Below are 20,717 nucleotides of genomic sequence, written 5' to 3'. Positions count from 1 at the left end.
CACCATCCTAGGCTGGCTCTGTGTGTGCCTGCCTCTGCATCCTCTCACCCTGATGTTAATGGAGCTGCTTGTCCCCACTGCCCCCCACGGAGCATCCTCCCACCACTGCATGATGTCTCCCCTCTACTTTTTGGCCCCATCTTCCATCACGCTCACCTACCACCTTTTTTTTTTTAATTGTTGATACATCTTTATTTTATGTATTTGTTTATAGGCGGTGCCGAGAATCGAACCCACTGCCTCACACATGCCAGGCAAGTGCGCTACCGCTGAACCACCGCCCCAGTCCCCACCCACCACCTTTTTAAAAAATTATTTTAAAATCATAATTTTCTAGTGCCCTCCCACATCCATTACCATAACGTGTCTGGTAATAGTCCCATTCTCGCCAGGTGCAAGGTGTATGCCTTTAATCCTAGATATTTGGGAGGCTGAGGCAGGAGGATCACAAGTTTGAGGTCAGCCTGGGCAACTTGGAAGAGCCAATCTCTAAATAAAATAAAAAGGACTGGGGACATAACTCAGTGGTAGAACTTTTCTGGGTTTAATCGTCATACTGGGAAAAAAAATAATGAGCCTAAAGTTTTCTTGGAGCCCAAAGTTTTTAGATCCAGCACATGTTGGCCACAATTCTTCCTTGTGACAGATTAGCAGAGCACGTGGCAGCCTGCATACCTGAGTCCCTTTGCTGACAGAGCCCGGCCGCCTTCCCTGGGCATGCAGCTTTGGGTAAAAAATAATCCATGAGATTCGAGGAACTGTTTGCTACTATAAAATAACCCAGCCCAACACAGTCAATTCAAGTTCTAATTAAGTCATTATTTATATAAGTTTAATGCTCTTTGACTTACAATGAGGTTACATCCATAGGAGCCCATCATAAGTTTAAAATATCATTTGTGGGGGGAAAAAGCATTGAAAAATGTATCATTCCTAAAGAAAAAGGAGACAGTAAAACACCATGTCCTGAACACCCCCTTTCTGTTCCCAAAATAGCCAAGTTAAGGAAACAATGAGAGCAAGCCTGGTGGGAAAGTCCAGATACATGCTATCTAGAAGGGAGACCATGACTTTCTCTTGCGCACCCTGGAAACTAGGGCAAATCAGAGTTATCTAAAGAAAGTTACTTTCTTGCCTGTACACTGGGACTGTTGCTCCTTGGGATGCTGGTCATACAAACAAACTAAATAAGCTGATGCTGATATGTCACTGCTTCTGCAGCCTCAGGTGTAAAACCCCTCTCTGAGATTCCTAGGAAAACTTGAAATGGAACTGCCATTTGACCCAGTCACCCCACTCCTAGGTTTATACCAAAGGACTTAAAATCAGTATACTACAGTGACGCAGGCACATCAATATTTATAGCAGCTCAATTCACAATAGTTAAACTATGAAACCAACCTACAGGCCCTTCAACAAATGAATGGATAAGGTAATATTCCATTGTGTATAATGTGTACATTGTGTACAATGGAATATTACTCAGTCTTAAAGAAGAATGAAATTGTGGCATTTGCAGGTAAACGGCAGGAACTGGAGAATATCATGCTGAGGGAAACAAGCTAATCCCAAAGAACCAAAGGTCAAATGTTTTCTCTCATATGTGTTGCTAATTCACAAGAGGGAACGTGGGAATGGAGGTACTTTGGATTGAACAGAGGGGAGTGAGGGGAGAGGAGGGGGCATGGAGGTAGAAATGATAGTAGAATGAATCAGACATCATTATCCTATGTGCATATATGATTACATGACCTGGTAACTCTACATCATGTACAACCAGAGGAATGAGAAGTTATACTCCATTTATGTATGATGTATCAAAATGCATTCTGCTGTCATGGATAACTAATAGAATATATATATATATATATATATATATTCTAATACACACACACACACTTTCCCTCTCAGAGTGAGGATGGACACGTTATTGAGGGTAGTTGTGGAAAGCACATGTCACCTCCTCCAGCCTGCAGCCACTGGACAAAACACCATGACGGATGGAGGCGCTGTCGGACTGTCCCCTCTGGGCTCTTCTCGGAGCAGCCGCTCATCTCTTCCAGACTTGCCCCAGTACTCCAGGACTCGTCTCCCGAGCTGTCTGCAGTTACTTTCTTTGATTTCTCCAAAACCTACTCCACTGCCCTGGCACCACTGAGCTGGGGTGGGGATGGGGTGGCCCAGGGGTAGAACGCTTGCCTAGCATACACAAGGCCCGGACTTCAAACCTCGGCCCAGGAGGACGAGGAGGAGAACAGCCTGGTTTCTAAACCAGGTTGGCGAAGGACCCGAATGTGGGTGAGTGGCGAGAGCTTAAATAGACCCTATGAGGCCCTCTGGAGACAGCCCGTTAGCAGGTCTTCTCTCTCTCTCTCTCTCTCTCTCTCTCTCCCTCCCTCCCTCCCCCTCCCCCCCCCTCTCTCCTACCAAGGCTTACTCGGCACAGAGCGGCTGGGGATGCAGCCGTGGAGCGCTTGGGTCGCATCCCCAGCTCCGCGCGCACAAACTCACAAAAGCAGTAAAGGAGGCAAGGTCGCGACAAAGTCCAGAGCGCAATAAAGTCCAGAGCGCAAGACTTTGAAGCGGCAATTTGGAAACAGAACAGAAAGCGCTCTTCCAATGGGACGCTAGATCCAAAGGCCCGCCCCTTTCGCTTTGGGACTTGAGGCCACTGAGAAGCGGCGTTGGAGCTAAGGGGGAGGTCGGCAGACACTCGCCCCCTGGCGGGCGGAGCCTCCGTCCTTTAACCCCCGCGGGAGCCGCCCGCAACCCCCGGGATTGCGCGACCCGGAGACGTGAAGGATGGCGCTCCGTTGGGGCATTGTGTCAGCCGGCCTTATTTCCAACGACTTCACGACCACGCTGTGCGCGCTGCCTCGCTCCGAGCACCAGGTCTGCCTCCCCGCGGAGTCCTGGGAAAGAGGCGACGGGGAAGGGCGGACTCCAGAGGCTGAGGGGGGAGGAAGGATCCCAGGTTTCTGAGTTCCCCAGGCGTTAACTAGCTGCTCATCTGCTGGCTCCTTCTCCACCTCTGCCTTGTGACCTCCCCAGGTGCTTGAGGTTTGGGAGGGTCTTGATCTGAACTACTGCTAAGAGAAGCTACGGTTTTCCCAAGAGCTCTCTTTCCCAGGACCCAAGGGTCCAGCCCCCGTCACATCCTTCCCCACGACTGCATCCCTTGGAGGAAGTAATCTCTCCCAACCCGGCGTTTCCTCTGTCACCCGTCTTCCTCGCCTCTTCCACCCCTGCAGTCTGACCCTGGCACCCTTCCAGGTGGTGGCGGTGGCTGCCCGCGACCTGAGCCGGGCGAAGGAGTTTGCACTGAAACATGACATCCCCAAGGCCTATGGCTCTTATGAAGAATTGGCGAAGGACCCGAATGTGGGTGAGTGGCGAAAGCTTAAATAGACCCTGTGAGTCACGCACCTGCGGTCCCAGCTCCTCAGAAGGCTGAGGAAGAAGAATTGCTTGATCCCAGGAGTTTGAGATGAGCCTGGGCCGGACCCCCATCTCTTCAAAATAAAAAGGCGGCGGGGGCGGGGGGGGGGACAGAGGAGCACTACCCTGTGACTAGGGTGTCTAATGTTCTGGATTGTTCTGGATCAGAAGGCGAAATCTCATAGTGGATGCAGCCTGGCTCTGGAGTCAGGTTGCCAGAATTCTCGTTTTTCCGGTCATGCTTACCTTTCTCAGTTTACTCAGTTAGAAATCGTGCAAAAATAATAATATCTACCTCCTGCTGGCGTGGTGAGGACGCAGCAATTTTTTTTTCTTTGTTTCTTTTTTTTTTCCACCTTCTTTCTTTCTTTTTTTGATACTGGGGATTGAACTAGGGCACTTACCACTGAGCCACATCCCCAGCCCATTTTTGTATTTTATTTAGAGACAGGGTCTCACTGAGTTGCCTAGCGCCTCGCTAAGTTATTGAGGCTGGCTTCGAACTCGCGATTTCTTACCATCATTTCAGAAGGCTGAAAATAGATTGCTGGTAGAGAATGGTTAGAGGCGACAGCATTTGTTTAGTTGCTTCCTAATGGGACCTGGGGCGGGACCTCTAAATTGTGGGAGGGCCCCTCAGGGATGGTGTGGGCAGGGCTGCTGACCTCTTAAAGGAGATCCTTCCTTTCACCCTAGAAGTGGCCTATATTGGCACCCAGCATCCCCAGCACAAGGCCGCGGTGTTGCTGTGCCTGAGAGCCGGCAAAGCGGTCCTGTGCGAGAAGCCCATGGGTGTGAACGCCGCGGAAGTTCGGGAGATGGTGGCGGAGGCCCGCTCACGGGGCCTGTTCCTGATGGAGGTGAGGGTGGAGGGACCCTGTCAACATCTGATGGGGGCTGTGTCTGTGGCTGAAAGTAGGCATTTTTGGAAGAACACAGGAAAGAGTTTGCCAACAGTCAAGACGGTCACAAAAATGGACCCAGGTCAGTGCGTTTTTAACAGGATGTAGTTTAATCTACTGGCAACATCTATCCCTGGGAGGGCCACAGCTTTCGGCCCTTAGCAAACATGGCAGGACTTGCTTAGATTGTGTGAATCATTTTTCAGTCTTTCAAAAAGGGTTTAGTTTTGGTGGATTTCCAGGGATCAAGGTGAGATGGGCCAAAAAACCCTCTACCAATCCTCAACATTTAGCAACCATTGCTTTGCTCTTATTAGATTTATCCATCCAAAGGGTCCAAGAGAGTGCCAGGAATTAAGATGGTTGCTAAGTGGCAGTGGGCAGTACCAGCAGTGCCATATAGCACCCAGAATTTGTTTCAATGCTGGGGAGTATAATGGTTCCTAACAACACCAAATCTGTAGTTACTGTGTGATCTAAAGCAAAGGATATGACCTGAGAGCCTCAATTTTCTCTTGTCAATGCAATGGACACAATGTTAACCACCTAGCAGGAATGCTGGGAGGGTTTATAATGCAAAGCATGTGCAGGATATCTTTCCTATAAAATGCTCCAAATGAAGGGGAACCGCCACTGGGCAGTGGAAAACCACAGAAAGGTATTGAGCAGGGAGGGGTAAGACAGAGTCAGCTCTTAGAGAAGAAAAGATCCCTCTGGGTCTGTCACCAAGTTAGTGGATTCTTGTGCTTTCCGTAAGAAGAATCAGAAGAGGGCACAACTAGGATAGGAACAAAGCTCTTTATTCTTAAAAAATATATATATATATATATATAAATTTTTTGTTGGACTGGGGATTGATCCCAGGGGTGCTCTATCCCTGAGCCACATACCCAGCCCCTTTTATTTTATGTATATTTTTAAAATATTTTTTTAGTTGTAAATGAGCACAATATCTTTATTTATTTATTTTTATGTGGTGCTGAGGATGGAACCCAGTGCCTCACATGTGCGAGGCAAGTGCTCTGCCACTGAGCCCCAGCTCCAGCCCTTATTTTATATTTTGAGACAGGGTCTTGCTAAGTTGCTGAGGCTGCCTCAAATTTGCAATCCTCCTGCCTCAGCCTCCCGAGTTACTAGTATTGAAGGCGTGCACCACCATGCCTGGCATGGGCCTTAGTCTCTTGACGTCATGGCAGGTGGAGGCAGGGTTTTTATGGCAGCATGCTCTTCTTTGACAAGCTTCTTCACGCTGCCTATGTCTCATTACCACCTTCAATCACCATCTTGGGGTGTGATTTTCATTATGCTGCTGAAGTAAAAGTGACTGTGGGTGACGTTACTGACTGTTCTATGCATGTGTTTGCCCCCTTACCACCTGGAATTTGCCCCTTGTCATCTGGAAGAGTCCCTGACATTATGTTCAGAACAGAGCAGACTGTTGTCCTGTCTCAGTGGGTTTGATTTTAGTGATCTGTCTTTCTTGGTGTCTTTCTTGGTGACTGTGTGATCTCAGAAGGTGGAGCTGACTTCCCACTCTCTATTTCCTGATGCTGTTATCCACAGGCTTGAAGACTGGTGCACTTCTTAACTCCTAATTTTCTCGTGTCTGTTAACCCCTTAAGCTGGATCTAATCTGGCTGTCTCCATCTCCCCTGAGAGAATTTCCTTCCTTAAGTTTCAAGAGTCCTGTTTTTCAAAGGGATGGGGCCCTGGCTGCCTCGGGGCCATATGGAGGGTGAACCAGCATCAGGGACAGACTAGGTATATTAGTTTGCTGGGGCTGTCATACCCAACTACCATGAACGAGGTTGTTTAAACAACAGAAATGTATTTCTCACAATTCCAGAGGCCAAAAGTCTGAGATCAAAGTTTAGGCGGGATCCGTTTCTTCCCAGGTCTCTGTCCTTGGCCTACAGATGGCAGCTTCTCCTGTCTTCACATGGTCTTCCTTCTGTGTATATCTGTCTTCATTTCCTCTTCTCGTAAGGACACCCGTCATATTGATTATGATCCACCCTAATGACTTCATGTTAATGTAGATATCACTCTAAAAACCCAGAGGTTTGTGCTTCCACAGTCCCAGCTACTCAGGAGGCTGAGGTGGGAGGATGGCTTGAGGCCAGGAGTCTGAGACCAGTCTGAGCAATACAGGGAGGCCCCATCTCAAAAACAACAAACAAGGGCTGGAGATATAGCTCAGTTGGTAGAGTGTTTGCCTTGCATGCACAAGGCCCTGAGTTCGATCCCCAGCACCACAAAAACAAACTCTATCCCCAAAATACAATCCATCTCAGAGGTTCTGGGGAGTTGAGAATTCAATACATGAACAGGGCAGGGGACACAATTCAACAGGGATGATGGTCCCAGAGAGGAAGAATAAGGACAGACAGAGGCAGGTTTGGAGGGAAGGGATCCCTACTTTGGAGTCTGGGAGCAGTGGGTTCCTCCTCCAGACTGGAGCCCAGGAGGGAAAAGAACTGGGCCTTGACCCCACTCCTTCCTTTCCTGTGCCCTGCCATTTCCCTCTGTCATCTGCAGGCCATCTGGACCCGTTTTTTTCCTGCCATAGAAGCTCTGAGGTCTGTTTTGGCTCAGGGAACTATAGGGGACCTTCGAGTGGTTCGGATAGAATTCGGGAAAAACCTCATCCATGTACCCAGGTCCACAAACTGGGCCCAGGCAGGTGGCGGTTTGCTGGACCTCGGAATCTACGGCTCCCAGTTCATTTCCATGGTCTTCGGAGGGCAGAAGCCAGAGAAGATTTCAGCAGTCGGAAAGCTCCATGAAACAGGTATTGTCCACGCTAAACTCCTTGATGGTGGGCGGTGGGAGTGAGCCTTTCTCCCTGCAGTCCCCAGCGGGGAACAAGTCTCCCAGGCCATGAGAATCAGCTAGATGACCTTCCCATGTGTAGTCAGGGAAAATCAGTGTTGAGAAGCAGGTGAGCTCTGTACTGGGGACTTTACTGTGTGATTTTGGACAAGTGCCTCAATGTTTCTGAGTCTTAATTATTTGACTGGTAAAGTGTCAATCATAGGGTTATTGTGGAAATTGATGAAGTAACTGTTGCAGCAAATGGTCAGCAGTTAAGAAATATAAACCACGGGCCAGATGTGGTAGCACCCACCTGTAAAGACAGCAGCTCAGGAGGGTGAGGCGGGAGGATCCCAAGTTCAAGACCAGCCTCAGCAACTTAGTGAGATTCTGTTTCAAAATAAAAAATAAAGGGCTGGAATTGTAGCTAAGTGGTAGAGCACTTGCCTAGCACATGTGAGGCACTGGGTTCAATCCTGAGCACCACATAAAAATTAAAAAATGAAATAAAGGTATGTGTCTCTATAACTAAAAATTTTTTTTTAAATAATCAAAAAAATAAAAAGTACTGGAATATATCTCAGTGGTAAAGTGCCCCTGGGTTCAATCCCCAGTACTAAAAAGAAGGAAAGAAGAAATATAAATGGTGATTATTTTTTGAAGTTGTCTCAGCAAGTCCTTGCTGCAAAAAGAACTGCTCCAAAACAGTGACTTCCAATAGCAATCACTGAATGAAAGAACAAACAAGAAATAGGGAAAACACACAAACAGAATAAAAATAATTTCAGGGCCAGAGATGTAGCTCAGTGGCAAAGTGCTTGTTGGCATGCACTGGGCCCTGAGTTCAATCCCCAATACAGAAAATAAAAAAAAAAATTTAGCCAGGTGGTGGTGGTCCACACTTCTAATCCAAGCTACTCTTGAGGCCAAGGCAGGAGCATTGCCAGTTGGAAGCCAGCCTGGAATCTTAGTGAATGCTGTCTCAAGATAGAATTAGAACTGGGGTTGTGACTCAGTGGTAAAGAGCTTGACCACCACATGTGAGCCACTGGGTTCCATCCTCAGCACCACATAAAAATAAATAAATAAAATAAAGGTACTGTAAAAAAAAAATAGAATTAAAGCTCTTTGTGGTGGTGCATGCCTGTAATCCCAGTGGCTCAGGAGGCAGAGGCAGGAAGATCGAAAGTTTGAAACCAGCCTTAGCAACTTAGTGAGGCCCTACACAACATAGTGAGATCCGTTCTCAAAATAAAAAAATAAAAAGGGCTGGAGATGTAGTTAAGCACCTCTGAATTCAATCCCTGGCACCAGAAACAAAACAAAGAAACCCACAACCCTTCCCAAGCCCTTGAATGTACCTCCCCAGTTCTCCCCTCCCTCCTTCAGTCATAAATGATCACTACTCTACTTTCTAGATCTTCAGATTTGCCAACTGGGGACATATCTTTTGAATGGAATCACACAACATGTGAATTTTGTGTCTGCTTCTTTCAGCATAGTGTTTTTGAAGGTCATCTATATTTTCATACTTCATTCTTGTTCACTGCTGAATAAGAAGCAAGGTCTCTGGGCCAAGTTTCCACGAGCAGAATTGGAGGCCCATGCAGTCTTACCCCTGAGACTCAGCCCTGTGACTTCCCTCCAGGTGTGGACGACACTGTCTCAGTGCTACTTCAGTACCCAGGAGGGGTCCATGGCAGCTTCACCTGTAGCATCAGCACAGATCTCTCCAACGTGGCCTCCGTGAACGGTACCAAGGGCATGGCCCAGGTGAGGTCCAACAGGCCTGAGCACTGGCAATTGGGCCCTCAGGACGGGAAGGGCAACTGGGGAACTGGAGTTGAACCAGCCATTTTTCACCGCATTTCTAAGGAACCCATCCTCCTTGACATCCAAGCCAAAGGATGGGGTTTGAGCCAATCGGGTCTTTCCAGAGGGTGAACCTATTGGAGGGTCAAGTGTTCTTAGTCCTAAGAACCCAGGGCCTGACACATGCTAAGCATGAGCTCTACCACTGAGCCACACCCAGCTCCAAGAAATCACTTTGTTTTAGGTACTGGGAGTTGAACCCAGGGCACTTTTCCACGGAGCTATATCCCCAGTTTGGTTTGTTTTTGAGACAGGGTCTCAACCCCAGCCCTTTTTGTTTCTCTCACTAAAGAGAGACCCTGCTGGGCTGGGTTGTGGCTTAGTGGCAGAGTGTTTGCCTTGAACAAGTGAGGCACTGGGTTCAATCCTCAGCACCACATAAAAGTAAGTAATTAAAATAAAGGTATCGTGTCCATCTACAATTAAAAGAATATTAAAAAAAAAAAAGAGAGAGAGGGGCTGGGGATGTGGCTCAAGTGGTAGCGTGCTTGCCTAGCATGCATGAAGCACTGGGTTCGATTCTCGGCACCACATAAAAACAAAATAAAGATATTATGTCCACCTAAAACTAAAAAATAAATATTAAAAGAGAGAGAGAGAGAGAGACCCTGCAGAGATCAGTCTTGAACTTGGCAATCCTCCTGCTTCAGCCTCCCTAGTTGCTGGTATTACAGTGTTGTGCCACCACACCCAGCAAGAAACCAGTTCTTATCAACCATATTTAGAGGATAGTTGATTGGAATTGCTTCCAGGGCAGGTTCTGGGTGTTTTCAAAGGTCAACTTCACTGGGTTTCCTTGCAAAAAAAATCTCCTATTCTTGGGCTGGGGATGTGTGTGTGTGTGGTAGAGTGCTTACCTAGCTTGCCGGAGGCCCTGTGAAGCCCCAGCACAGGAAAGAGAGGAAGGGAGAGAGGGGAGGAAGGAGGAAGGAAGATAAGGTGGGAAAGGGAGGAAGGAAAAGGACAGGGGAGGAAGAGAAAGGAAAAGAAATCCCATTTGTAGAAGCCAGACCACAGAACTTGACCCTTGTCCTGTGTTTCTGAGGGGCCTCAACCACGCCTCTGTATTTTCATTTTGGGCTAGAAACGGGTTGGGAACCATTTAACTTCCCAGGGCTCTGAAGTTAAAAAAAAAAAAAAGGAGATCTCTTAGTCAATGAGAAGGTGCTGGATGGTCTGACCACCCTTTCTGCTAAGGGGATTCACAAAGATATGAAGATAAGCCCTCTTCACTGGGCCTAAGTGTTACCCGCTGTTTACCAGTGGCGAGTCCTTGCTTCCCCAATGCTGAAGCATAACACCAGAGAAGCACGCAGAGGCAAGTGGAAAGTAGAAGCTTTATTAAGGACAGCAAAAAAGACTTCTCCCCTGTGGCATGCATTTCCGTCCTTTGTTCTGTTATCTTGCAGTGTTGAAATGTAGGTGGGAAGGTGTGGGACAAAAGGGCTGGAGGAGTGAGTAATCTGGGCAGGAAGGGCCTGGGGCGGCTTTTGATTAGCACCTCCTTGTTTGCTGGGAGCTGCTTCATTAACATGTCCTTAGGATGGGCTCTGGGCCTTGGGAACATTAACATTTCAATTTCCCCAAGTGCTGCTCTGTTTTCCTGGGCTCCACTCTCTATAATGGCCTCCATTTTGTTTATCCTACTCGATGTTAGACCCCATTTACCTAACTATACTACCTATCTTTAAATCTGGCTTCATAAGGAGCACCTGTCCGCAAGCACAGAAGTTTGTTGTTGGGGAGACAACAGGATTCTAGTGTGACAGTGGCACCCCTAAGGAACAAACCTCTGGCAACCAGGAAGTGGGGGGGCACAAACCTGGGATGGACCGGGCATGCCCTCAGTCACCAGGGCCCTTAGGGAGGCCCCCGAGCCTCACCTGGCATGCTCTAGGGTGGAAGTCCCTAGCATCCCTGTTGGAGAGGATGGCAAGCCATTTTCTATCTTCCCCCAGGTTTTCCCATCCTGGTGTCCAACAAAGTTGGTGGTGAATGATGAGCATAAGGAGTTCCCGCTGCCCCAAGACCCAAAGAAGTATAATTTTGAAAATGGGTCAGGCATGAGCTACGAGGCCATTCACGTCCGCGAGTGCCTGCGCAAAGGTAAGAATGCGGAGGCCACCGCAGGGGCCAGGCCTGGAAGGGGTTGGGTCCTGTCCACCCAGCTTCAGACGCGCATGTGGCCGGTTTGGAACTACATTTCCCAGGATGCCCTGGGGCACCCACCTATCTAAACCATGCCTGTGCCTGGGGGACTCTGGGAATGATCGTTTTTTGTTCTTGTTTTCTTTTTGGTTGTGGTGTTTGACTTGGAGGGTCCCTAACTGCCTTCTCTCCTCAGGCCTCAAGGAAAGTCCCATCATTCCTCTGGCAGAAAGTGAGCTTCTGGCTGAGATCCTCCAGGAGGTGAGGCAGATCATTGGAGTCACCTTCTCCCAAGACAAATGCTGATTCCTGGCCTGAATAAATAAATGGTTTCCGTGGAGATCTTGGATCTTGGCAGTGTTTTGGCAGGAACTGGAGAGCTCACCAGCAAAGGTCACTAGAGTACAATTTGCGTGGAATGATGTGGGCTGGGGGAGGAAGGCGAGGTCAAGGCCACGTTTCTCACAAGCTTCTGGGGCAGACACTCTCATGGCCTCTCTGGAGTTTGGCCTTCACTCCTTTGGAGGGATTTTTTTTTTTTTTAACAAAACAACTTGATTTTTCACATCAGAAATAATTCTCGTTCTGGGCCCCCTAAAAGCTTTTGTTCTTCCTGTTCTTCCTGCATGTAATTGCATGTCCTCAAATTCATTTGTATGAGTCAGGCTGTTCATTTTTTAAAAAATATTTTTGGTTGTAGGTGGACACAATACCCTTATTTTATTCACTTATTTATATGTGATGCTGAGGATCCAACCCAGTGCCTCACAAGTGCTAGGCAAGAGCTCCACCACTGAGCCACAACCCCAGCCTAGGCTGTTCTTTTTTTGGTACCAGGGATCGAACTCAGGGGCACTGAGCTATATCCCCAGCCCCATTTTATATTTTATTTAGAGACAGAGTCGTCAATGAGTTGCTTAGTGCCTCGATTTTGCTGAGGTTGGCTTTGATCCTCCTGCCTCAACCTCCCAAGCCACTGGGATTACAGGCTTGCACCACCATGCCCGGCCAGGCTGTTCATTTTTAAAATGTCAGAAAAACAACTCAGCATGGTCAGGAGGGAAGATGGGATGCTTGGTAACTAAACCTTCAGGACAGTCTGGCGTCAGGCCAGACTTGTCTTTCTTCATCTCCTCACCTTCCTGAGTGTTGGTTTACTGTCTGAGATGCTGGGTAAGTGTAGGTATAAGGGTAGGAGCCAGTGACCTCTAGAAGGGGACAGGGTGTGAATAGCAAGGTCCATAACTACACTGTCCTCCAGCTTCTTTCTTCCTTTGCTCATCAGTAAAAGAGAGATACTAGTACTAATTAAACTCTGATGGGGAGTCTCTTGATTGGCATCTTATTTGGGCTGCTCTAAAACAAAATACAGAAAATTTCCAACTTACAATGATTCAACTTATGATCTTTCAATTTTATGATGGTGCAAAAGTGATATACATTCATAGATACTGAATGTTTTTTGAATTTTGCAATTGGAATTTTTCCTGAATGAGTGATAGGTAGTCCAATCCTCTTAAAGGGATGAGGCAGTGACAGTAAGCTACACTGCCAGTCAATCCTGAGGAAAAGAGAAGAAAAAAGAGTGAGGGGTTGTGGCACACACTATAACCCCAGCGACTCAGGAAGCTGAGGTAGGAGGATCACAAGTTTGAGGCCAGCCTTGGCAGCTTGGTGAGACCCTGTCTCGAAATACAAAAAGGAAAAGGGGACTGGGAGAGGGGGCTGGGGTCGTAGTTCTGTGGTAGAGCGCTTGCCTCGCATGCATGAGGTCCTGGGTTCGATCCTCAGCACCTAAATAAATAAATAAATAAATAAAAATAAAGAAATTGTGTCCATCTATAACTGAAAAAAGTATTTAAGTAAAAAGAATAAAAAGGGCAGGGGTGTTAAATGGTTAAAGTGCCCTTCAATATCCAGTACCCCCCCCCAAAAAAAAAAAGGCTTGAGGAAGAACTTTGCTTTGAGGACACAGCAACTAGGTGCCTTTCTTTTCTTTTTTAGTACTGGGGATTGGACCTAGGGGTGCTTCACCACTGAGCCATATCCCCAGCCATTGGCCTCAAACTTTGATCCTCCTGCTGGGATTATAGGAATGTGCCACCATGTCTTGCAAGGTGCCATGTTTGAAGCAGAGAGGGAGCCCTCATCAGACAATAAATCTACTTGCACTTTGACCTTGGACTTCCCAGCCTCCAGAATTATGAGCAATAAATTTATGCTATGTATAAATTACCCTGGTTAATATATAGATGGTACTCGGCTTACAATGGGGTTCCAATTTGATAAAGTCCTCATAAATTGAAAATATTGTAAGTCAAACACACTGATCCTCAGGACTGTTAAAAAAAAAAAAAAAGAGGGGCGGGGGTTGTGGCTCAGTGGTAGAGCACTCGCCTAGCATGTGTGAGGGCCTGGGTTCAAGCCTCAGCACCACATAAAGATAAATAAAGGTATTGTGTCCATCTACAACTAAAAAATACTTAAAAAAAAAAAGAAGGGTTGGGGCTGGGGTTGTAGTTCAGTGATAAAGCACTTGCCTAGCACATGTGAGGCATGGGTTCAATCTTCAGCATCACATAAAAATAAATAAAGCGAAGGTATCCTATCCATCTACAACTCAAAAAATATCTGAAAAAAAAAGACAGGTACTTGCTCTGGCAGCACATATACTAAAATTGGAACAATATGGAGAAGATTAACATGGCCCCTTTGCAAGGATGACACGTAAATTCATGAAGCGTTCCATATTTAAACTTGTTTGTTTGGTGTATACACACACACACAGTCACGTCAAAGATGCCTTTAATCCCAACTACTCTAAAGGCTGAGTAAGGAGGACCACGAGTTCGAGGGCAGCTTGGATAAGTTAGTCAGACCCTATCTCTCTCTCACACACACACACACACACACACTGGGGATGTAGCTCAGTGGCAGAATGTCCCTGGGTTCAATCCACAGTGTCACAAGCACACACATACAATATACCTAATTTATTAAATACACATCCTAGCCACATAGCACACTGTCTATTGTTTCCTCTCTTCTTTTTTTAAGTTTTTTGGTTCTGAGGGTTAAGTCTGTGCTCTAGGCAATGTCTAACTTCTTAGTAGCAGTGAGTACAGTCCCTTGTGTAACCCCCTTTCTGTGTGAGTACACCAGGCCTACTGATAGTTCTTTGAAGGCATGAGTGAGGGGGTGTTCCTTTCAGGGTTCAGTTATAACAGACAATGACTTTGGTCCTCCCTGGACTTTTTCCTCTCTCACTCACTTGTTCACTTTGATGAAGAAGCCAGCTGCCAGGTTGTGAGCTACCCTATGCAGAGACCTGGGGGCATGAACTGAGGGCAGGTCTGATCTTCCCATATGCCGAGATCTGTTATCATCCTTCAGTTTTTGCCACTTTTTGAACTTCATATTCCTTTAATTTTCACAGAAGACGTAAGGACTCGCAGGACTTCAGTCATTTCAACTTCTGCCTGGATGCACGCTACTCCGGCCTCTGAGCCTTGGCACTTGCTGTTCTGTGGTGCGGGGGGCGCAAACTCTCCCCGCAACTTGCCTGAATGAACCAATGCAGGCGACGGTGGCGAGTGGAGTGGTACCACGGCCAGCTCTTAATGGGCGGTGCCGACGAGCCACGTGACACAGACCACGCCCCATACATATCGTCACGTGACCAGCACCCTGCGGGGCAGCGGCCATTTTGCGGGGCGGCCACGTGAAGGACGCACGTTCATCGGGCAGCTCACGTGACTAGAGCGCGCTGCAGCCGCCCGGGCGGACCCGGCGAGAGGCGGCCGCGGCGGTGGCGGTGATGGACGGGTCCGGGGAGCAGCCCAGAGGAGGCGGTGAGGCGGGATGCAGGCTGGGGAGGAGGGCGAGTCCCATTGCCGGCTGGCCAGGGATCCTGCCGCCGGCCTGGGGCCAGGCGATCTCCTAGCACTCGGGGACACAAACTCCCGGATCGGGCGCTGCCAGCCTCCAGCCCCCTCCCTCCTCGGAGCTTCCCGGCTAGCTGGCCTCCGCGCCCCGATCTCTTCCTTCCTGGCGCTCTCGGATCCCCCAAACCCTGCGGATCCTAGAGCCCAAGCCCCCCGGGCAGGCCCGGGCTTGTCGCGGGCACCACTTCCTGCCTCTGGCCTGTCGGGAGGGACGGGTCTCACTTCTGCCCCCTCAGGCTAGGGGTCTGGATGCCCTGAGTGTTCCCCCAGCCTCCTCTCCCGGAAGAATGTAGGACACAGGCCCAGGCTCCTTACTTATTTCTCTTTGAGAGACTCACTTGCTGGTCTCCCAGTCACTTTATCTGCCAGGAGTCCAGGCCCTCAGCTCTGCCCTCCCTCAGGGACCGTGAGCCATCCCAGTGTCCTGATCCCCTAGGACCCAAGAGTCCAGGCACCTCTTCCCTCCTTTCTCCTCTAGGGCCCACCAGCTCTGAGCAGATCATGAAGACAGGGGCCCTTTTGCTTCAGGGGTGAGTTTGAGGTCTGATTATTGTGGAGCAGGTTTGAGGAGTGACACCCCATTCTGATTCTGCACTCCCTCCATTTTCCTATAGTTTCATCCAGGATCAAGCAGGTCGGATGGGGGGGGACACATCAGAGCTGGCCTTGGAGCAGGTGCCCCAGGATGCTTCCACCAAGAAGCTGAGCGAGTGTCTGAAGCGCATCGGTGATGAACTAGACAGTAACATGGAGCTTCAGAGGTGTGACTCCTGGGGACCCAGAGTTGAGCTAAGGGTCTCCCCCTGTGGCATAACCTAGGAACCACAGCCCCATACCCTTGTTTCCCCCTTAGGAACTAAGAGTCCCGGTTGCACCACTCAACTCAGACATTCCCTGCCACTCACTGCATCTTTTGAAAGCTTCCTTCAGGGAGTCATTTTTCCTTCCTTCCTATATGTTCCATCTTGTTCCGTCCCCAGCCCCCATGTGCCTGTGCTTTCCATTTCAGACTGGCTGGAGTCTCAGTTTACTTGCCTTCAGTATGGGGTGGATGCTGTAACTTCTACCCTCTGCCAGATCCTGCCTCCCCAGCATCCATACTCCTCTTTCCTGCAGGATGATTGCAGCTGTGGACACAGACTCCCCCCGAGAGGTCTTTTTCCGAGTGGCAGCTGACATGTTTGCTGACGGCAACTTCAACTGGGGCCGGGTTGTCGCCCTTTTCTACTTTGCCAGCAAACTGGTGCTCAAGGTGGGCAGCTGCACGGCAGTGAGTCCAGGAATGCTCACCTCAGATTTGAGGACCTGAGAACCATGGGGTCAACCCCTGCCATGGCCCAGTGACCACAGAAGGAAAGGAGAGAGATGAATGTGACTTGAGAGTACCTTTTATTCATTCAAGAAAAATGCATTATGCCTACTGTATGCTGGGCCTGTACTCAGCCCCCAGCCACAGCCCTGAACAAAGTAAGCTGGGTCCCTGCTTTCATGGAGCTCAGGTTGTATGACACATGATGAGGCAGAGTAATGTGGGCTGATGTGATTGAGGGAAGAGCAGGTGTCATTGAAGCCAATGTGGGAATGACAAAAAGGATGCTTTGATATATAAAGATCAGGGAGAAGACGCATCTGATAGAAGAAACAATAAGCAAAGGCCCTGAGGTAGGACCAAGCCTGGTATGTTGAATGTAGCAAGGAGGCCACTGCTATTAGAATAGTGAGGTGGGAACGAGGGTGGATTTGGGCAGGGGCAGATTGTGTGCAGTCTTGTGGGCTACTGTAAACAACTTTACTCTGAATGACAAAGGAGTGATCGGTTTTAAATAAGGCAGTGAGAAAACCTGATTCATAAATTTAAGAGGTTATCCTAAGCAAGGATAGCAAAAATGTTAATTGTAAAATCTAGGTTGCTGCCATTTGGCTGCTCACTCTGAAATTCTTTTAATTTTTTTCTATGAAGAGTCTCATAATAAAATATTGGCAGGAGGAGCCCAGTGAATTATCCTGGCCATTGTGGGTCAAAAAAGGAATTAAGGCCAGGTATGGTGGCACACTCCTGTGATCCCAGAGACTCCAGTGGCTGAGGCAGGAGGATCACAAGTTTGAGACCAGCCTCAGCAACTTAGTGAGACCGTTCTTAAAAAACAAAAAATGCTGGGGATGAAGCTTAGTGGTAGAGTTCCTGGGTTCTCTCCCCCGTACTGGGGGTGGGGGGGAGGAATAGGAATTATGGTGGATGGAGTATAGCCCAGTGGTAGAGAGATTGCTTAGCATATATGAGGTTCAATTCCCTGCACCTCAAAAAAAAAAAAAAAAAAGACTTATAAGGTATAAAGGCCAAGGCAGGGGCACTGGTAGGTAGTACCTGTGATGGTACCCTGAAGATGACTGTGGAGCTGGGAAAGTGTATTTCATGATGCTTTTTTTTTTTTTTTTGGTATTGGGGACTGAACCCAGGCGTGCTCTACCACTGAGCCACACCTCCAGCCCCACTTATTTATGTTTGTTTATTTATTTGTTTAGAGACAGGTTCTTGCTAAGTTGCTTAGGGCCTTGCTAAATTGCTGAGACTGGCTTTGAACTTGTGGTCCTCCTGCCTCAGCCTCCCAAGCTGCTGAGATTACAGATTCTGCATCCTTGAACCAAATAGTTTCTCTATTTCCAAAGAATTTCTCTGTTCTCAACTTAGGATCTATGTATAGTGCAGTCTCAGTTTTTCCATTTGTAGATTAGATATAATATGTACCTTGGCTGTTTATGATATGGCTCATGCGTTCGTTCTAAAGTGTGTGTATTAGTACTGGGGACGGAACCCAGGCCTTGATGTGTTTTCACACATGGAGAATCACACAGTATCACTCAGTCCCTTGATGTGTTTTCAAGATCGAGCTGATGGGGACCGAATACTGGAAATGAAGGGGACAGCAGTTGGTATCACACTGGGCTGCATTGGGAGCTGGGGACAACAGGAGAGAAGCAGCCAGATAAAGGCTGGGAAGGGGAGGTTCAGGGAGGTGGAGGACATGTCCTGGGTCTGGATGGAGCCAGGTGGGTGGTGGGTGGGAGGGGGTTCTGACCTGGTCTGAAAAAGCTCTCAGGAAGTGACATTTGGCCTAAGTTTTTCTTTTTTAATACTTTATTAATTTTAAAAAATGTACATTGATGCATTATAATTATACATATCAATGGGATTTGTTATATAGTCATATGCATACAACATAATTTAGTCCATTTCATTCCCAGCTGCCTCCCTTTTTCCTCCCTCCTCCCTGCCTGCTTAATTTTGAGGGGTGAGAATTCACTGGTTGAGGCTGGTTTAGTCAGAAAGATCAGCATGTGCAAGGGTCCTGAAATGGAAGAGTTTGATGCAAGTGAAAATGGACCACCTGGCCAGCGCAGTGGTGCATGCCTGTATCCCAGAAGCTTGGGAAGCTAAGGCAGGAGGATTGCGAGTTCAAAGCCATCTTCAGCAAAATCGAGGATCTAAGCAACTGAGTGAGACCCTGTCTCTAAATAAAATACAAAATAGGGCTAGGGATGAGGCTCAGTGGTCAAGTGTCCCTGAGTTCAATCCCCAGTACCCCAAAAAAAAAAAAAAAAATGCTAGATGCAAATATGTGGTAGAGTGCTGCCCACGTGCCTGAGATGTACAAGATCCTGGGTTCAATCCCCAGTACCAAAAAATATAAGTAAATAAAATGGAAGGAAGCTAGTGGTCAGTGAGGCACAGAAAAGCCAAAAAGTGGAATGAGATCAAGTTAGACCCTTCACACAGGAATTTGTGGGCTTAGCTGTGTCTTTCAGTCTTTAACCTGAGGGCACTGGGGAGCCACAGAGGGTTCATGAGCAGGATAGTTGACAGTGATATAATCTAGTTCACAATTGATGAAACTGACTTTATGGGAGAAGAGGCTGCCAGGGTAGACAGAGAATTGAGAAAGAAGGCTGGGGGCCTGGGGATGTGGCTCAAGCGGTAGTGTGCTCGCCTGGCATGTGTGTGGCCCAGATTCGATTCTCAGCACCACAAAGATGTTGTGTCCGCCGAAAAACTAAAAAATAAATATTAAAATATTCTCTCTTTTTTAAAAAAAAGAAAAGAAAGAAGGCTTGGGGACAGGGCTAGTCCCTAACACCCACCCTATTCTCTGCAGGCCCTGTGTACCAAGGTGCCAGAGTTGATCAGAACCATCATGGGCTGGACGCTGGACTTCCTCCGAGAGCGGCTACTGGGCTGGATTCAAGACCAGGGTGGTTGGGTGAGACACCTATCAACACCTCCCTCCTCTGGGACCTTTAGGCCCTCCCGAGGGCCCGCCCCCTGCCCCAGGGTACCCCTTCCCTTCCCCTTTTCACATCATCAGGTCTGGTCTAGAACATTTTATGTGTAGATCAGTCCAGTTCTTCTGGAACCCGCTGACCACTCTGTGGCCCGTAACTGGATTCTTGCTTTCGTGCCTTCCCATTGCTCTGGAGTCCCTCAAGTTCACTGATGATCCTTTGAACAAGGTCTTTAATACCCACCGTCCATCTTTTTTTCTTTAGTTGTATATGGACACAATGACTTTTATTTTATGTGGTGCTGAGGATTGAACCCAGTGCCTCACATGTGCCAGGCGAGGGCTCTACCGCTGAGCCCCAGCCCCAGCCCCCATTGTAGGCTCTTGCCCCCACTCATACCCTCTGTTCTCAGTCTCCCTCTGGCCCACATGCTGGTCCAGAGGTTGACCTTGCTGAGTTCCTGAAGCGATGTGTCTGTCTCCAGGATGGCCTCCTCTCCTACTTTGGGACCCCCACGTGGCAGACAGTGACCATCTTTGTGGCCGGAGTGCTCACCGCCTCACTCACCATCTGGAAGAAGATGGGTTGAGGCCACCAGCTGCCTTGGACTGTCTTTTCTGCATAAATTATAGCATTTTGGGGGGAGGAATGGGGATTGGGGGGTGTAGGCATTTTTCTTACTTTTGTAATTATTGGGAGGGGTGGGGGGAAGTGGCCTGGTGGAGGTGGGGGACAATAAACTTCCTTCAGGCCACACTTTGGTGTCTACATCACTGGCCCAGCAGCCTTCCTGGCTGGCATCAGGGTGCAGGCTGCCTAACAGCCTGACCTCCTTAACCCTCTAGCCACTGTCCTGGAGGTGTCTGTGCCGGGACTTGCGTGTTCTCCACTCTCCTCTTTCTCTGGGGGTGCCCAGTGCTATCTGGATTAGGGATGAGTCAGTCCCCCAGTTCCTGTTGTCTAGGAGCCTGAAGTCCTAAGAGGAACCAAAGCTGCCCCATGATTCTGCCTCTGGCGACCCAGGGTGAAGCATGTGCTGACAGACCAGTGCTGGTCAAGGTCTGAGCACAAGGGGGCCTTCCTCCTGGCCTGAGGTTTCACGTCTGGGAGCCCAGGAAGTTGCCAGTTTACTGAAGTGGAGAATAGGGTGGAAGGGACAAAGGACCAGAGGACTCTGGGGCATTGTAGGAAAGCTACTGGAGGTTGGGAGACAGATGGGGGTTTAAGGGAGAAACCCAGACCTCTAAAGCATGGCTGTGGAGGTGCATGGGACTGGGACTTGGCTGACACAGACTGAGGCTGAGGCAGCAGAGCCTGGGGC

The 20,717-nt window shown here is 48.5% G+C and overlaps 2 protein-coding genes across 3 annotated transcripts; both read left to right on the top strand.

Annotated features, from left to right (window-relative positions):
* Positions 1 to 2,475: 2,475 nt before the first annotated feature.
* Positions 2,476 to 11,514, top strand: DHDH (dihydrodiol dehydrogenase). Of its 2 annotated transcripts, none has more exons than XM_081274894.1 (7): positions 2,476 to 2,892; positions 3,252 to 3,385; positions 4,116 to 4,298; positions 6,879 to 7,131; positions 8,803 to 8,927; positions 10,985 to 11,132; positions 11,371 to 11,514. In XM_081274894.1, the coding sequence occupies exons 2-7, from the start codon at positions 3,329 to 3,331 to the stop codon at positions 11,478 to 11,480; spliced, it is 876 nt and encodes a 291-aa protein (XP_081131020.1). In that variant the 5' UTR covers positions 2,476 to 2,892; positions 3,252 to 3,328; the 3' UTR covers positions 11,481 to 11,514. The 2 variants fall into 2 exon arrangements, with proteins under 2 accessions (XP_081131020.1, XP_081131019.1); XM_081274893.1 differs by having other exon boundaries at positions 2,501 to 2,892; positions 3,274 to 3,385; positions 4,135 to 4,298.
* A 3,146-nt stretch (positions 11,515 to 14,660) lies between these two features.
* Positions 14,661 to 20,042, top strand: BAX (BCL2 associated X, apoptosis regulator). The gene is made up of 6 exons (XM_081274895.1): positions 14,661 to 15,025; positions 15,597 to 15,648; positions 15,733 to 15,879; positions 16,235 to 16,370; positions 19,270 to 19,374; positions 19,881 to 20,042. Exons 1-6 carry the CDS (start codon positions 14,992 to 14,994, stop codon positions 19,983 to 19,985), a joined length of 579 nt encoding a protein of 192 aa, XP_081131021.1. The 5' UTR covers positions 14,661 to 14,991; the 3' UTR covers positions 19,986 to 20,042.
* Positions 20,043 to 20,717: the final 675 nt, after the last annotated feature.

The sequence above is a fragment of the Spermophilus citellus genome (genome assembly GCF_964194105.1).
Source record: "Spermophilus citellus genome assembly, chromosome: 18".
NCBI classification, from domain to species: domain Eukaryota; kingdom Metazoa; phylum Chordata; class Mammalia; order Rodentia; family Sciuridae; genus Spermophilus; species Spermophilus citellus.
This window is presented reverse-complemented; position numbering and strand designations above follow the sequence as displayed.

Excerpts from the sequence above, each read along its gene's own strand:
- DHDH (XM_081274893.1), top strand. The coding sequence starts at position 2,803 with ATGGCGCTCCGTTGGGGCATTGTGTCAGCCGGCCTTATTTCCAACGAC. Across the intron at positions 2,893-3,273 it reads TGCCTCGCTCCGAGCACCAG|GTGGTGGCGGTGGCTGCCCG; the intron begins GTCTGCCTCCCC and ends GCACCCTTCCAG. Across the intron at positions 4,299-6,878 it reads GGGGCCTGTTCCTGATGGAG|GCCATCTGGACCCGTTTTTT; the intron begins GTGAGGGTGGAG and ends TGTCATCTGCAG.
- BAX (XM_081274895.1), top strand. The coding sequence starts at position 14,992 with ATGGACGGGTCCGGGGAGCAGCCCAGAGGAGGCG. Across the intron at positions 16,371-19,269 it reads CCAGCAAACTGGTGCTCAAG|GCCCTGTGTACCAAGGTGCC; the intron begins GTGGGCAGCTGC and ends TATTCTCTGCAG. Across the intron at positions 19,375-19,880 it reads TTCAAGACCAGGGTGGTTGG|GATGGCCTCCTCTCCTACTT; the intron begins GTGAGACACCTA and ends GTCTGTCTCCAG.